We start from the raw sequence: 18,644 nt of genomic DNA, 5'->3' as shown, positions 1-18,644 counted from the left end.
GAGCTTTCTGAGTTGGCACAGAAAGAACACTTTTTTGGTGACGTTTTTGATGTTTTATTTTATTTATTTATTTATTTATAATCGAATTTGTATACCGCCCTTCTCCCGAAGGACTCAGGGCGGTTAACAGCCAATTTAAAAAACACAATATAATACAAGTTAAAAACACTATAAAATTAATATAATTTATGGCCAAAATACTAAAAACTAACAATAACAATAAAACTAAAAACATTAAAACTACACTTTTAGGCTAGCCCTGCTTGATGAAATAAAAGAGTCTTCAGCTCGCGGTGGAAGGTCCGGAGGTCGGGGAGTTGGCGAAGCCCCGGAGGCAACTCATTCCAGAGGGTAGGAGCCCCCACAGAGAAGGCCCTCCCCCTGGGGGGCTGCCAGTCGACATTGTTTAACTGACGGTACCCCGAGGAGGCCCTCCCTGTGGGGGCACACAGATCGATGGAAGGCTGTTGGTGGCAGTAGGCGGTCCCGTAAATAGCCCGGTCCTAAGCCATGGAGGGCTTTAAAGGTGGTAACCAGCACCTTGAATTGCACCCGAAAGACCACTGGAAGCCAGTGCAAGCCACGCAGGAGAGATGTCACATGGGAGCCACGAGGGGCTCCCTCTATCACCCGCACGGCTGCATTCTGGACCAGTTGGAGCTTCCGGGTGCTCTTCAAGGGGAGCCCCATGTAGAGAGCATTGCAGTAGTCCAGGTGGGAGGTAACGAGGGCATGAGTGACTGTGCAAAGGGAAACCCGGTCTAGAAAGGGCCGCAACTGGCGGATCAGGCGGACCTGATAAAAAGCCCCTCTGGCGACGACTGTCAAATGATCTTCTAGAGACAGCCGTGCATCCAGGAGGACGCCTAAATTGCAAACCCTCTCCGTGGGGGCCAACAACTCGCCCCCAACAGTCAGCAATGGAGTGAGCTGGCTGTACCGGGAAGCCAGCATCCACAGCCACTCGGTCTTGGAGGGGTTGAGCCGAAGCCTGTTTCTCCCCATCCAGACCCGTACGGCTTCCAGACACCGGGACAGTACCAGCCAGGAGGGACATGGGTTCAGTAAACATGTGGTCGCATTCAGCCTCCCCAATATCCTGTCCATGTCCTCAGGAGCCACAGTATCGAACTCATCCCAGATGGAAACATCAAGACCAGCCTCCGCCATCCCGCCCGACCCTAGAAGACCCCTCCTCAAGAAGCCTTCCCTGGACCCGGCTGTTTTAGGTAATTATCGTCCGGTCTCCAACCTTCCCTTCGTGGCGAAGGTTGTAGAGAGTATGGTGGCATATCAGTTTCCCTTGCACCTGGATGAAACTGTCTATCTAGACCCGTTCCAGTCTGGCTTCCGGCCCGGTTACAACACTGAGACGGCTTTGGTCGCGTTGGTGGATGATCTCTGGAGGGCCAGGGATAGAGGATGCTCCTCTGCCCTGGTCCTATTAGACCTCTCAGCGGCTTTTGATACCATCGACCATGGTATCCTGCTGCGCCGGTTGGAGGGATTGGGAGTGGGAGGCACCGTTTATCGGTGGTTCTCCTCCTATCTCTCCGATCGGCCGCAGACGGTGTTGACAGGGGGGCAGAGGTCGGCCCGAGACACCTCACTTGTGGGTGCCGCAGGGTCGATCCTCTCGCCTTCTGTTCAACATCTATATGAAGCCGCTGGGTGAGATCATCAGTGGCTTCGTGTGAGGTACCAGCTGTACGCTGATGACACCCAGCTGTATTTTTCCACACCGGCCACCCCAACGGTTATCAAGTGTTGTCCCGGTGCTTGGAAGCCGACGGGTCTGGATGGGGAGAAACAGGCTCAGGCTCAATCCTCCAAGACAGAGTGGCTGTGGATGCCGGCATCTCGGTACAGTCAGCTGAGTCCTCGGCTGACTGTCGGGGCGAGTCATTGGCCCCGGCGGAACGGGTGCGCAACCTGGGCGCCCTCCTGGATGAACGGCTGTCTTTTGAAGATCACTTGACGGCCGCCTCCAGGAGAGCTTTTACCAGGTTCGCCTGGTGCGCCAGTTGCGCCTTTCTAGACCGGGATGCCCTGTGCACGGTCACCACGCCCGTGACGCCTCGCCTGGATTACTGCAATGCTCTCACATGGGGCTCCTTGAAGGGCATCCGAGGCTTCAGTTAGTCCAGAATGCAGCTGCGCTGGTGATAGAGGGAGCCCTCGTGGCTCCCGTGTGACACCTATCCTGCGAGACTGCACTGGCTGCCTGTGGCCTTCCGGTGCGCTTCAAGGTTTTGGTGAACATCTTCAAAGCGCCCATGGCATAGGGCCGGGTTACTTACGGGACCGCCTACTGCTACCGGATACCTCTCACCGACCCGTGCGCTCTCACAGAGAGGGACTCTCAGGGTGCCGTCAGCGAGACAGTGTCGCCTGGCGACACCCAGGGAAGGGCCTTCTGTGGGGCTCCACCCTCTGGAACGAACTCCCCAGGACTTCGCCAACTTCCGGACCTCCGAACCTTCCGTCATGAGCTTAAAACACATTTATTCATCTGCGCAGGACTGGATTAGTTTTAAATTGTGGGTTTTAAGGGTTTTAATGGGTTTTAATGGGTTTTAATGGGTTTTATTATTTGCTAAATTTTAATTATGCCAAATTGAATAAGTTTTTTAGTGGTATTTTAATAGTATTTATTTTGTAATAGTACTGTTTATTTTATCTGCCTGTAAACCGCCCTGAGTCCTTCGGGAGAAGGGCGGTATAAAAATTTAAATAATAAATAATAAATAAATAAATAAATAAATAAATACCCAATCTGCATCCAAACCTTCCTGAATCTGAGCGATTTTATCTTGCAGATACTGTACAAACTCCTCAGCTCACCCTTGTAAGGGGTCCTCCAACGCCCCCTGGTGAAGGAGGGAGCGGGTCACTCCGAACAGGGCGGCTGGGCGATTATCTGCAGATGCAATGAGAGTGGAAAAATACTCCCGTTTTGCCACCTTCATCGCCACCAGATAGGTCTGAATTTGAGACCGCACTAGTGTCCGGTCAGATTCGGAGCGGCTGGTCCTCCAATTACTCTCCAGGCATCTTCTCCGGCACTTCATCTCTCTCTCAGCTCCTCGGAATACCAAGGAGCTAATCGAGAGCGGCACCGGGTCAGAGGCTGCAAAGGCACGACGCGATCCAGAGCCCCAGCCGCTGCCCTTTCCCAGGCGGCAACGAGGTCTCCAGTCGAGTAATGGCCCAAGCTCCATCTGGAACCTCTCTAGGTCCATCAGGTGCCTGGGACGGAACCAACGAATCGGTCCCGTCTCCCTGCGGTGAGGGTCGGCGGTTCGAAAGTCGAGTTGAAGGAGAGAATGGTCTGACCATGACAAGGGTCTGAGGACTAAGTCCCCTAATTCCAGATCATTCAACCACTGCCCAGAGACAAAAATCAAGTCCAGAGTGTTTCCCCCGATGTGAGTGGGACCATTCACTAACTGGGTCAGGTCCAGGGCCGCCATAGAAGCCATGAACTCCCGAGCCGTGGTGGATGCCTCGCCAACCGACGGCAGGTTGAAATCCCCCATGACCATCAGCCTGGGGGTCTCAACCGCCATCCTGGCGATTACATCCAGCAGCTCAGGCAGGGCTGCTGTCACGTAGCAAGGAGCCAGGTACGTGATCAGCAGGCCCACCTGCCTCCCCAGGCCCCACTTCACAAAGAGTGACTCACATCTGGCTATCTGTGGTACAGTGGCCTCCCTCGGCTCCAGACTCTCATTAATAACAACCGCCACCCCCCCACCCGTACCCTGGGCCAAATGCATGGAAACCCGGTGGGCACATCTCTACCAGGGGAACCCCCCCTTCCGTGCCCATCCAGGTCTCCGTAATGCCCATCAGGTCCGTACCCCCCTCTTGAATAAGATCACAAATGAGGGGGGCTTTATTTACCGCGGACCTGGCATTGCACAACATCAACCGAAGGCCCAGACTCTGAGGATTCAGACCACTTGGGAACAGGAGAAGTCGGGGGACCGGAGCGCGCGATCGCTCGCAAACAGCGAGCACGCAATCCCCGAACATGATACGGGCCCCCGCTTCCTCCATATCTGCCCCTCCCAGTTATCGTGCAGATGACACCACCCTCATAGTATAGAGCTCTAGCCTCTTCTTCCACCTCTGAACCAAAAATGTCCCCGCTGTGAGCCTTCGCAGGGTCTAGCTGCGGATCTGATGGGATTCCCCCTAAACCCCTCTCAGCCCTCCCTCCTCTTAAAAATCCCTTAAAAATTATTTTAAAAAACCCCTGAGTCGCTTCTTCGACACATGCCACCTCTCGGGATTCCAAAATCCGTCATCGAGGTAGGCCCTCGATAACGTGGAGGGCCATATCCGCGAGAGTGGGGAATCTCGCAGACCAAGAAGAACAGCTGCTGGGCTCTGTGGGATTATATAGATGGGGGGTCCCAAAAACCATGGGTGGTCCGTGGTCCGTGGAGGGGGCCCAAAAGGTCCGTGGGGTCCGTAGGAGTGACCTCATCGCCGCTACTGCCGTCGCCGTCATCGGGGACCAGCAGCAGAAAGGACAACGCTGCTGCTGCCAGGGGAAATCATCCCTCCGCCACTGTCGCCGCCGCCACCACCACCACTCCTCAACGCCAACACCACCGTTGCAGCCATCAGCGTCACCTACATGACCAGGCCGGCCAGGCCCTCGGAAGGCGCCCATGTTGGGTGTCCATTTTAGGTCACATGACTCCAAGATATTGCAAACTCATGAGTCGATGTCTGAATTTTGATCAAGTGTCCACAGGGATGTTGCAATGGTTGTAAGTGTGAAAAACAGTCATAAGTCACTTTTTTCAGTACCATTGTAAATTTGAATGGTCAACATTTGAAAGTTTATTTATTTATTTATTTATTTGATTTTTTATAAGTTGAGGACTACCTGTATGTACTTACAGGCTGCCAGTAATTAATTGGCCCTACTGCTATCATTAAGGTAGCAATCAAATAAGAAAAATAGAGAAGTCCAAGCAAATACAGGTTGTCCTTGACTGACAACCAGATTTGAGACCATAATTTTTGTTGTTAAGCAAAGTATTTATTAAATGAGTTACACCTAATTAGGTGCAATAAATACTTTGCTTAACAACAAAAATTATGACCTTTTCATTAGTTGTTAAGTGAATCACAGCAGTTGTTAAGTAAATCATGTGGTCATTAGGTGAATCCAGCTTCTCCCTTTGACTGCTTGTCAGAAGCCAGCTGGAAAGGTTGCAAATGGTGATTGCATTATCCCGGGACCCTGCAACCATTGTAAATACATGCTGGTTGCCAAACACTCAAGTTTTGATTAAGTGACCATGTTAGTTAAGAACAGTTAAGTGTGAGGACTGGTTATAAGCCACATTTTTCAGTGCTGGTATAACTTCAAAAGGTCACTAAACAAATGATCGTAAGTTAAGAACTACCTGTATGGCATTTTTGCATTTTCTGATCAAGGGACTTTCAACACTTTGTACGTTCTCCTTTTTGTTGCACAGTTTTGTCAACAGGACTCAGAGCAACCCTGGAGACTGTGAGTTAAGGACTGATGTATAAGGAAAAGCAGTGAAAGATCACCAGAGTAAACAAGATCTTTAAAGCTTCGGCATATCAGAGATAAAAGTTTTGAACACCCCACAACTAAGTTTCTGTGCAACACCCTTCCTGTTCACTGCTCTGGTTCTGGGAAATGCCACCCAGCCGCGATAACTTTCCTAACCAGTATGTTGTTATCATGAGTGACCAGCTCTACCCCATTGATTCACAAGAGGAACACCCTTAAATCTTCCCTTGTATCATGCAGAAAAGATGTTGAGAACATAATTCTTAAATGCGTATGATTCCCACTCAATAAAATGTAACACATATTGTACACTTGTCCTGGAGGACATTTTATTAGAAGAAAGGGAGCCTGTTATAACTGGTAAAATAGCATGTAAGAGTAGATATGTTCCATTTTAAATTGTTTCCTTCTTGCTAGTGTGGCTTCTCGTCATTTGTTAATCATTCAGAGAACAATTCCTCTGCCAAATTGCTTGTTCAGGGCAAGAACTACTTCCTTAATCTCAATCTCCAGAAAGTTATAGGGCAAAAACATGCACAGGCAGATTTACCCCAAGCAACTTTTGAAGGACAAGGTGGCCTTATTTCTTTTCCGCCTCATGACAAGATCATCACCACCTTGGAGAGGTGACAAAAGAGAGTATCACTGCTAGATAAAAAGCAGGCTCGCTTGAGGAGGGCAAAATGGAACATGTAGCATATCTCTCTCTGTAAAGCAGGGATGGGGAACTATGGCTCCTTTATGACCTGTGGGCTTCAATTCCATTGGAGTTGAAGTCCACAGGTCATAAAGGAGCCATAGTTCCCCACCCCTGCTGTAGAGGATGCTATCTTGTTGTGTGGCACATGCTCTGCTCAAACTCCAGTTAAATCCACATAAATCTAGTACCATGGTCTTCAAACTTGGCAATTTTAAGACTTGTGGACTTTAACTTCCAGAATTCTGCTGGATGGGGAATTCTGGAAGTTGAAGTCCACAAGTCTTAAAGTTGCTAAACTTTGAAACGCCTGACCTAGTACATGGCAGCCTATAGCTAAAGTAGGTTCTCAGCATTTGAGGACATGAGGGAGAAAATTTCAGAATAGGATGTCTATAAATCTTATCTTTCACTGCTATAATCTCAATTGGAAAAGTCGATCACAAACGTTTCCTAAAGAAAACAAATTTATTTAGTCCACAGAGAAACTTGACATAAATGGGACTTGTACTACTTCCTGTTTTATCCTCACATGGCAATTGAAAGGTAGGTGAGAAGTGATGATTCCATATAACTAACTGAACATCATAACTAACTATATATTTGGGTATATATCTCTCCTGATTTTCTTAGCAATTTTGTTGTGTTTCTACAATTCTGTGAATAGATTCTTCAAACAGGAAGTTCGTTGAAAATCAGCTTTAGTATTTCAGCATTTCCCCATAGTTATTTCACAATACATCATACCGTAGCATGTTAGTGTTTTTCCCACTGCAGGCCAGTTCAAAAAGGTACTAAGACAGAACTTCAGTTTGAAAGTGTGATAGTGTATTGCAGTGCTTTCCAAGCCTGGATAAATTACCCCAAATTAGATAAAACTTTTTTCTTTAGATAAACAGGAACATTTAAATTGACTTAAAACATTTTATTTAACATTGGGTAAAAAGGAATTTCTCAGAAGTAATTTTAGTGAATGAAGGAAAAAGTTTGGCAAGTACTGCTGTACTATATTAAGAAAACACTATACACAAGTTTACTTGAAATATGTACTTTCATTCATTTATTCTCTCCAGCAGTTAGTACACTAAAAACATTAAAGTACCATATGCAATTTTCATACTACACAATAATTCTAAAGAATTACCAATTTTTGAGATACTTAAGAGTCAAACAAACCCTTAACTAGGAAATTGATAATTCATTTCAAAATCAATAGATTATTATCCATCCAGATTCATTCATCTATTAAATCATATTCTATTAAAAAGCCAGAACAAATTGGAGTGTCACTATATAATTTGAGGTAAGTTTCACAGGTGAAGAACTATTTTTCCCCCCTCCATGGTGTACAATTCAACCTATCATAGTTAAAAAGAAGGAAACTTTGCATGATTTTGGGACCAATTTATTGTATGAGCTTTAATTTAATCAATTTTTTAAAATCACATATTTGTTTATAATAAAATCAGATGGAAAAACCATTCCTACTGATGTCTTAGGTCGCATCCAAGGAGGAGCATCCCACACATTTGGAGAAGGTAGCAACGAAACTGCATCTTCCAGCATGAGAGAGGGGGGGAAAGTTTCTTTTTAAGAAAACCTCTGCCATTTTTTAATAATTTTTTTTAAAGAATGTAAATTTTATGTGTAAAAAATATATGTGGCCAATTTAATTAGGGGACAATTTTAAACTAACCAATTCACCGATTATACCTTTCAGTCTCTGACTTTTTTTTTTCATAACTGTGCATATATCAAATAAAGGGATTTTAAAAATAGAAAAATAAGAGAAGAAGAAAACATTCCATCAAACATAATTTATAATTAAGAGATAAACAAATAAACAACAGGAAGTACTTCCTGGAACAACATATTTTGTTTAGGAGTTTTTTTTCACAAGTGAATGCAAGCATGTGGGAGTTTAAATAAGTACTGTGCTAGGAAACTACTTCCTTATGCCAAAATTATTTAGAAATGCTTTTTTCGTGTTCATCAATATTTATACATCACAATACTAAACACCATGAGTTAAAAGCAGAATATTAAAGACTTCTGATAGCAATGATGGCTGAAATATATAACAAGAAGTGTCCAGTTCAAATTTGATCTCACCCACAAATATATTAAAACTGCAGTCCCATTCAAAAATAAACTTTTCAGTTCATGATTGTAAGCTAAGACAACTTTATTCATCTCCAACCTGGCGTCTTCCAGGTATTTGCAAAGGTTTCTTTACTAATATAAGACATGCAAGACACAAAAAATAGGGGGAGGGGTTTGACTACCTGATTGGGAGCTATACTATCAGGCCTCAGTGCTCACATGGGTGAAAGAGTGGATAAATTTGAAGAACAAAAGAATATTGACATTAGAAGGACACGACCTACAATTGGGGTGGCATGCATTTACATGGTATGGGAAAAGTAAAATACACAGATATTTCCAAATGCACTACTGTATATCAGGAATGCTCTGCTTTTGGTATGGGGAAAAAGATCAAACAGAAACATTACATAAAAATACCGGTCTGGCTATCCACGGTGGAAGCGCTAATACATCCAAATGGTCTTGAACTGGAAAAAATCGTAAGTGATAAAGATATTCTAAATGAACAAGGAGACTTATAATCAAGACAGGAACTAAAAAAATCAAGGAATCGATTTGGACTGGTGGCCATATATTCAAATACAAACGAGATACAAGAAAGTATGGATTCTATAAAGAACCCCTAGAATTAAAAAAAAAATAGATCAGATATTTCTGGGGACAGATGATAAATTAACAAAGAAAATATATAACTACTTATTGAATTTTAAAATGGAAGAAGAGCATGTAAAAGAAACTATGATAGTATGGGCTAAAATTTTTGGATATACTATAGAATTAGACAATTGGCAACAACTTTGGGAAAGAAACTACAAACTAACGGATGTCAACAACATATAAAGAAAAACTTTACAAAATGTTCTACAGATGGCATTTGCCACCAGCAAGAATAACAAATATGTTCCAAAACATATCGCCAGAGTGCTGGAAATGTAAATAGATACCGGGTTCCTATTACCATATGTGGTGGAACTGTCCAATGATGAAAAAATACTGGTTAAAGATAAAAAGGTGGTTAGAAGAAATGACTACCCAACAAACAGATCTAAAAGCAGAATTGTTCTTACTTGGTATATTACTGGGAAAATACAATAAAAGAATTACATATTTAATATTACATGTGATAACGGGGAGAATTATTTTACGCACAAAATTGGAAAAATGAAATATATATCTATAGATGAAAATGTAATTAAGAAAATATTAGGCTGTGCACAAATGGACAGGTTAACGATGAAAATTAAGGATAAAGAGGAAACAGTACTATTTAACCTGGGACCTATTTTATAAATGGTTAGAAAATAGAAACAGAAGTTAATAATTTATAATTAAGGATGATTAATAAAATAAATGCAATAAATGCAAATAAAAGTACAAATATGTGTGTGTGTGTGTGTGTGTGTGTGTGTGTGTGCATAAGTAATAATACCATAAGCAATATTATCACTGGATTATATTTGATTGTAAATTAAATTTTATAGGCGATTAGAAGGGAAGATTATGTTGTAAGTATTATGAGAATAATGGTTGTAATTATGGTGTGTATAAAACTATGTGTATTCAAAAGAGATTTGTTACAGACAACACACTGCCAAATGGAAATGTAATATATAACAAAGGAAAATATATAATAATAATAATAATGATGATGATGATGATGATGATGATGATGATGACATTAACAACCTTATTTCAGGATACATTAAGGGGAGGGGAGTTGGCATTTGTATCCAAAGCAAATATAAATGATCCAAATCCTCAAAATTTGAGGTGTTTTAGCGTAAAGACTGTTAACAACACACCCACATTTCAAAAGTAATTCTCCATAAAAACTTCTATCCCAATTTAATATAGCTTCAATAAATAATGGAACTCTAGTGGCAGATTTGTTATCTAAAGCTTGCTCTTCTTATCACCAATGATTTATTTTCCTTCAGATCACATAAAAAAGATTCCTGAAGTTCCCTTCCAATATTTGCAAAATCCAGATCCATCTGAAAGTAGATTTAAATCCATATCTTTAGGGGAATCCCTTTCCTTTAAAATAGGAAAAGTTGGCTAAGAAACTAAAACATGCATCTTTAAATTTTAGCTTTATAGCAACCATTTACATTATGCTCAAAAGTAATGATGAAAATCTGTAGTAGAATTAGACAAACTCCTTAAATGTGCAAATGAAAAGGAATTTCTAGGATCACATGACATTTCAGATTTGAAGAGCAAAATTTCATTGGGACCTTACAAAGAATGTGTTGGCCCCTTATTAAAGCAGCTGGATCTTCTCCCAGGATCAGACAGTTGCCACACGATCCCAAGTGTCACCCTCTTCAAGTCCAGATCAGGTAGCAGAGCCCACAAGATTTATTGGCACTCTAATTTATTGATATAGGTAATAGTATTAAAACCCTGAAAGTTAACCACATTTTCCTGTCTCTCTCCCTCTTATACCAAAGAAAGTTTAGGCAGAACCAGATTAAGTTCCTTTATAATGTTCCTTTCCTATTCCAGGCTTAAATCATGTTTTTCTAACTGCCACAGCATATATTCTCCACAGTTGTTGCTGTGGTTTTCTATATCCAGGAAAGAAAAAGAGCTTGGTTTGTCAAGAACAAATTTATAAGGTATGGTTTAATCAAGAATTTAAAAATCATTTAAAAATCATGGTTCAATATAATGGAAGACAAGCAGAGATAGGATATTTTTTCCCCCAGAGATCAGAACCTGTTTGAGTGGCGGAAATCCATAGGTTGAATCTGCCCCCACTTCTGGGCCCCATAGGTTGCCCAATGCTTCAGCACATTGGCCTTAGCAAGAAACACGAGGAGAAGAGTAAGCACATCTCCTTCAGCTGTGTGGGCTCTTGATGGTTCCTCTCCGTAGAAGTACTGGTACAGATTTCCCAGCTTATAGCTCAGGTTTGGCTCTCTAAGCACATTCTTCAAAGCCTGCAATGTGTCGAGGCATCCTGTATCTGCAGGTAGGTCGGTGCCTATTTGCCACAGTTCTTTACGCAGCAGGGGAAAGTCGAAGCGGAGACCATTGTGGGCCACTAAGCAAATAGGGTGAGCTTGCCGGTCTAAAAATCCTTTCAGGGTCTCCATCAAGGAACAGTTGATTTCCAGCTTGCAGTTCTGCTCTAGCTTTTGGTTGCTGAGACCAGTTATAACCTGTGCGCCCACAGTAAAAGGTTTCTGGGGGTTGATGCAGAGGATCAGCTTGTCTATGATGCGAGGAAGCTGTGGTTCTTTTGTCTGTGGAGTGGGCTGCAGGGAAGACTGGTGAACAGCGAAGAGGCACAGTTCCGCTATGCAAGGTTGGTCGCTGGGCAACCCGGTGGACTCAATATCAAGGAAAACAAATGTTTGGTAGTAGTTCCAAGGTTCAGTCATGGCTGGCACAAAAAAGGCAAAGTGTGTTAGAATCACTGTTAGCAACAACAATTATGTGTTTTATCAATTTATATAACAATTTATCAAGCATTGCTTCATCCACCAAGAACCTGTCTGGGTTGTATTCCCAAGTGACATTAAGTGTCCCTGACTGCTATCATCATCTGAAAAGACACGCCTGACACTCAATTGAACTTCCCCCTGGATTGCGTCAATTGCCTGATCTTCGGACCTTTCGCCGTGAGCTGAAAACGCATTTATTTATTCAAGCGGGACTGGCTTAATATTTTTAATATTTTTAATATTTTTAAATATATTTTTTTTTAAAAAATTCTTTTAACTGGGTTTTATCATTTTAGGGTTTCTAATTTTAAATTTTAAATCTTTTATTTGGCCTTTTTCTAATATGCTCGGTTTTAAATTGTTGTTTTAATTGTATATTTCTTATGTTTTTATCTTTTGGCTGTACACCGCCCTGAGTCCTTCGGGAGAAGGGCGGTATAAAAATTTAATAAATAAATAAATAAATAAATAAATAAATAAATAAAATTGTTCACATTAATGAATAATATGCCACAGTCTGACACATCAAAGAGGAAAGTCATTGTACAAGTGAGATTTCCCTTTAGGAGCAAATCATAGTTTAATGTTGCTAATGGTCTTCCTATAGGGTAGGAGAAACTCATATACGTATTGCATTTTGACAAAACCGCCCATGTTGCCTAGTATGACCTTAACATTCTTTGCTCTAAACTAAGATGCCCAGAATTTTGTTGTTGGTTAGATTTCCACCTTGCCTTTCCTCCAGGACTCACAGTGATGGACACACAGTACTTCCTCTATCCATTTTCCCCAACAACCACCACTCTGTGAAGTAGGTTAGACTGAGGGAGGGACATTGACCTCAAATCACCCAAAGGGCTTTCATACCTGAAGTCAGCCTCAAACTGGGTTCAACTCTATAACCACAAATCCAGGATGTCAACCACTATACAACATGAATGTCTTCTCTGGATTAGAACTTGAGGTTGTTTTTAAAACTGCGTACATAACCAGATAAATGTTCCTCCTCCTCTACATTTCATAAAGCAACTGAATCTTGCTGCTTCATGATAAATCTTTCACCATGTTCTGACTACACAAGAGTTATGAAGTGACTTATGTTGCAGTTCTGAATTTTTTTTTGAGTAATTTTATTTCCAAGGCTCTGCACACCAATGAGTATGCCTCTATTTTTAAAAAAATTAGAGAAGGAAAATGTACCAAATGGCATTGCTCTACTTTGTGTTTCCTAAAGCTGAGGTGAGATTTTGAAAGTTCTGTGGTGGGTTTTTTTTTTCCAAACTTTACATCATAGTTTTTGTATGTTTTTTTATAAACAGGAAATCATGACATCAGTTGTGATCAAAGGGGCTTCTAAGGCCATAACAAAGATTGTAATAATTTGCAGGCCAGGTTGCAAGTTGTCTTCTCCTGTCTTGAAGAGACAGGGTGTATCTCAGAGTCCAAATATTCCCTTTTACGGGCATTATAGGATGAACAGATGCAAAGAAAAATGTTAGGTTATGATTCTATATAGTGAATAACAAAAATGCTGGGGTTAAAAATAAGTGGAGTGGGTAAACAGGAAACAAGAAATTTATAAAATTACAGTACAGAAAAATTCTCTTCCTCTCTCATATTACTAGAATTCCATTAATATACTGTAACTTAGAACACAGAACATGGAATGATAGGGCTGGAAGATCCTGTATAATTCTGGACAAATGTCTGCCCAGTCTATTCTTGAAAACAATTTTGGAGCACTCAACTTCCAGAGGTGAGCTGTTCCATTGATTAATTGTTCTCACTGCTAGAAGACTGGTCATTTAGGTTGACCAATGTAAGTTTCACAATCAATAGCTTACAATATGCCTCTGTCCAAGACAGAGTGGCTGTGGATGCCGGCATCCCGGTACAGTCAGCTAAATCCGTGGCTGACCATCGGTGGCGAGTCATTGGCCCCGATGGAGAGGGTGCGCAACTTAGGCGTCCTCCTGGATGAACGGCTGTCTCTAGAAGATCATTTGACGGCCGTCTCCAGGAGAGCGTTCTACCAGGTTCGCCTGGTGCGCCAGTTGCGCCCCTTTCTGGACCGGGAGGCCCTATGCACGGTCACTCACGCTCTCATGACGTCTCGCCTGGATTACTGCAACGCTCTCTACATGGGGCTTCCCTTGAAGGGCATCCGGAGGCTACAGTTAGTCCAGAATGCGGCTGCGCGGGTGATAGATGGAGCCCCTCGGGGCTCCCGCATAACACCCATCCTGCGCAGGCTGCACTGGCTACCTGTGGCCTTCGGGTGCGCTTCAAGGTTTTGGTGACCACCTTTAAAGCGCCCATGGCATAGGGCCGGGTTATCTACGGGACCGCCTGCTGCGACCAGATACCTCTCACCGACCCGTGCGCTCTCACAGAGGGACTCCTCAGGGTGCCGTCAGCTAGGCAGTGTCGTCTGGCGGCGCCCAGGAAGGGCCTTCTCTGTGGGGCTCCGCCCTCTGGAACGAACTCCCCAGGACTCCGTCAACTTCCGGATCTTCGAACCTTCCGTCGCGAGCTCAAGACATATTTATTCATCTGTGCAGGACTGGCTTAGATTTTAAATTTAGAGGGGTTTTAAATTGATTTTAATATTTATATTTCTATTTTTAATAATTGGGCATTAGAATAAGTTTTTTAATGATTATTTTAATTTGTATATTGATGTTTTTACATGCCTGTAAACCGCCCTGAGTCCTTTGGGAGATAGGGCGGTATATAAGTTTGAATAATAATAATAATAATAATAATAATAATACTGTCAATTATCAATGACTCAAAGAGGAATATGAGCACTCCTTTGAATAGAAAGGCAGACAATAAATAAATAAATCTTGTTCAACTCAAGATAAATATGGATTCTAGATGGTTAGGCAAACAATAAGTGAGAAGTCCTCAGGTTCATGTTGTACTCTTACAAATACTATAGCCAGAACATCAGCTTGCAGGACTGGTCTAGAAAAGCATTTTCAACCCATAAAGACTATTTCCATTATCCTGTTACTCTCCCAATCAGGGGCATTAATGTGAATTCCTCCAAAGTGACATCTGCCAGCAGTGCCCCTTTGGGTTCTTAAAGTAGGCCAGACAGAGTAAACTTTGTGCAAAAGAATTAATGGGCACAAGTTTGACATCAGGACTCAAAACCAGAACAGTGTTACATCAGAGCATTTCAGCTTTCCTGGATCCTTCCTAGCAGACCTTCTAGTGGCTAGTTTACAAAAGTGGGAGTTTTAAAAGCACCATCAAGTAGAGAAATGGTTGAACTCGCATCAAAACGTTTCCAAGCAACCTCAGAAGGTCTCAACACCAATACAATGAATTTGTAACACGTCACACTTGTTAACGGGTGAGCTATTGGCAACCCCTCTCGCATATATCCTGCACCTACATAACCATCTATCTCTCCCCTCCCCCCCAAAAAAATTTAAATCCCACATCACCCTCGCACTCTGCATCCGATGAACTGAGCTGCAGTTCACCAAAGCGGATGCTTTTAATACAGTGTTGTCAGTCGTTAAGAGGCGCCACCCGACTCCTCCTGATTTTTACCCCCACAAACTGACCCGGCTCTCCTCCTGCAATAACTGGGGAAGAGTGTCCGATGGCTTGAGACAGCGCCGGTCAGTGCCACTGCCGTATTTCGGTTCTCCGCTTTTCAAACCCACGGAAGGGGGCAAAATGAAAAGGGGAAGGGTTTTTTTCTTCTCTCCTGAATAAGACAAAACATCTCCCCGGCTCACATGCTGGAAATGGACAGGAGAGACGCGTTATGTACCCCACCTCACCGTGATTCTCCAGGCGCAGAAACAGCAACGCTTGAACTCTCGGCTCGCTCGCTCTCTAGAGAAACTGAAAGCTGCATGCCCGGGCAAGTCCTGGACAAGATCCTCCTGGCCAGTGGGAGGGGCGAAGGAGATGGGAAGGGCTGTCTTTCCCCAGAGTCTGATGGGAGATGTAGTCTTTTCTGCTCAATGGAAGGTGTTCTTGCAAATCGGCCTCCCTTTGTCCGGCGAAAGCTTCTGGAAGGGACGTTCTCCTGTTTCCTGGCGTCAAATCGCAAGGGCCCATTTTGAGACTAGACTCGGCTCATGGAGGATGCAACTAATACTGTAGTGTCGAAGCTCCATACGCCATATGTGGCTGAATTCATAGCCGGTGCCGGCAGAGGAAGGCCATGAGAAGGGAAACGTTTAGGGCTGCCTGCTTACCGTATCTGGTGCATAAAATTCTGGACGATCATCAAATGACAGCAAGGAGCTAAAGGTTTCTTTGTGTCTTTGCTGCCACCGCGTGGCCTTACAGAGTGTTACGCTCAGATACTTAAAATTTCCTGATACAGATTGACGGCCCTGAGCTGTGCAAATAGGGCTTTCTAGTGTTCCCGAGTCATCTGGTAACTCTTATCAGCATTTACTTTTCTTTAGAAAGTAATATAAACTTTTCCCCGTGTTGTCTGGACATTCCAGGAGATACAGTCCCAACATATTGAGTTGGGGAAGATTCATTGAACTGATTAGTGTGTGTGTGTGTGTGTGTGTATGTGTGTAATTAAATCAATATTTGCTAGGCAAGTTGCTTATTTAGAATAGAATAGAATTTTATTGGCCAAGCGTAATTGGACACACAAGGAATTTGTCTTGGTGCATATGCTCTCAGTGTACATAAAAGAAAAGATACGTTCATCAAGGTACAACATTTACAACACAAATGATGGTCAATATATCAATATAAATCATAAGGATTGCCAGCAACAAGTTATAGTCATACAGTCATAAGTGGAAAGAGATTGGTGATGGAAACTATGAAACGATTAATAGTAGTGCAGATTCAGTAAATAGTCTGACAGTGTTGATGGAATTATTTGTTTAGCAGAGTGATGGTCTTCGGGAAAAAACTGTTCTTGTGTCTAGTTGTTCTGGTGTGCAGTGCTCTATAGCGTCGTTTTGAGGGTAGGAGTTGAAACAGTTTATGTCCAGGATAACCTGATACTAACCTGATACAAGCAAAGAACAGCTGAAATATTTCAGTCACACCCAAAATCATGAGGAAAACTTCCCATTAATTATACCATACATTTTATTTTAGCCCAAGATTTTACTTATTACACATTTCACTTGCTCTACCACCTCCAAATTATTCTCTTCAGGCTTATCGCTTATAAGGCTTGGGAAAATGCATTATAAACTGGATAGGTCAAAACAAAACAAAATCATGCAAATCTAAATACATTTATTAAGAAATTAATTTTGCTGAGGCCAATGAAGCTTATTCTCTTCAAGTAGATTACAAGATTTGAACTTATTTGCTGGTAGACATGTAAAGGAATGTGCCATAAAGTAGAGCTGTTAGAATCAATTTCAAACAGGTCCTTCAGAATTTGATTGAAGATAATTATATAGATGCCAGATTTATATACTGGTGCACTCCAAAGCATTGCACAACTTTGAGGATCTCCAGCACTATTGGCAATCTTGTATCAGTACAGCCCAAATTCTTTTGAATCCATCCTTATTTCATGATTTCTCATCAAATAATTAAGACTGTATCAATCTAAGAAAAGCTTCCCCAAATATTTGCATGTTGTATTAAACTGGAGGGAACTGCAAAGTTGAACACTCTCCAATTTTAGCAAGTAAGAGTGAAGACATAAGTTTAAGTAATGCTTACTTTAACACAAATTAGCAAAATATAAACTGAGGTGTTGAACCATTGACTAGGTTGGCTCATTATATTAAAACAGAATCATTTTGGATAGTGAAATGGGTGGCATATACATTTAATAAATAAAAATAAATAAATTAGCCTACCTAAACTTTGCCCCTCTTCAATAGTGACAGTGGCAAGCCACCTTTTAGGATCAGAAAAGGAATGAGAATATTCTCCCCTTTTCATCTTGCAGGAGTAAAAGAAGTAATTGAGCTGAACCAGCAATCATTTAGATCAGTGGTGGTCAACCTGGTCCCTAGCGCCCACTAGTGGGCATTCCAGCTTTCATGTTCCAGCTTTCAAGGTGGGTGGTAGGGGTTTTGTCCGATACTGAAGCACTTTCCTTTTTTTTTAATTTAATTGACTTTCTAAAAAAAATTCATAGCATTATTTAAAAACATTTTCATTAGATTTTCATAAAATTCCCTGTGACAATTTAAATTTCTGAAAATATACTATTTGTATCGCTTGCGCCTAAGTTTAGTTCACGTTACGTAAGTGAAACTAAATTACGCTATAGTGTAACCGCAAACAAAAGAGCCTCGTCCCAGAATAGCTCGTGCATCTCCCCCCACACCACCCAGCTGTAACAGACAAGCAGAGCTGGTAGCTGGTGCCACCCAACCCAACCCACGATACACGAGAGGCATGCGCAGACAACGATACACTTTATAAATCACCATTACTGTGGAACTGGTGGGCAATTAAAATTTTTTACTACCAACAGAGATACAAAAGTGGGCGGTAGGTATAAAAAAGTTGACTACCCCTGATTTAGATATTCAAAATCAGTGCATTTAATCCTCACACTCAAAGTATGGTATCCATCTTCATTGGAACACTGATGTGTTCCAATTTGAGTCAAAAGGCTCAAAAATTGCTAACTTGGCAACAACTTAACTATTTTCCCCTAGCTGAAGTAAAAATGTTAAATATTAACAGAAAATTGCTAAAATATACCTGATGATAATTTTTCTTGAACTGACATCTACCGCCCATTTAATGATTTCCCAAATAATGTTCAAAGAAGAGGAAGAGGCCAAGAGATTAAAGACAAAAGCAAAAGGCAAACCGAGACAGAGGATGGCCTCCTAGCAAG

General features: G+C 42.2%; 1 protein-coding gene across 2 annotated transcripts; it reads right to left on the bottom strand.

Annotated features, from left to right (window-relative positions):
* Nucleotides 1-10,979: 10,979 nt before the first annotated feature.
* TREX2 (three prime repair exonuclease 2) lies at nt 10,980-16,017 on the bottom strand. Of its 2 annotated transcripts, none has more exons than XM_058171346.1 (2): nt 15,625-16,017; nt 10,980-11,760 (listed from the first exon to the last, which is right to left on the bottom strand). In XM_058171346.1, the coding sequence occupies exon 2, from the start codon at nt 11,756-11,758 to the stop codon at nt 11,084-11,086; it is 675 nt and encodes a 224-aa protein (XP_058027329.1). In that variant the 5' UTR covers nt 11,759-11,760; nt 15,625-16,017; the 3' UTR covers nt 10,980-11,083. The 2 variants fall into 2 exon arrangements, with proteins under 2 accessions (XP_058027329.1, XP_058027330.1); XM_058171347.1 differs by having other exon boundaries at nt 15,620-15,728.
* Nucleotides 16,018-18,644: the final 2,627 nt, after the last annotated feature.

The sequence above is a fragment of the Ahaetulla prasina genome, chromosome 2, assembly GCF_028640845.1.
Source record: "Ahaetulla prasina isolate Xishuangbanna chromosome 2, ASM2864084v1, whole genome shotgun sequence".
Classification (NCBI taxonomy): Eukaryota; Metazoa; Chordata; class Lepidosauria; order Squamata; family Colubridae; genus Ahaetulla; species Ahaetulla prasina.
Note: the sequence above shows the minus strand (reverse complement) of the source record. Positions and strands in the feature narration are given on the sequence as shown.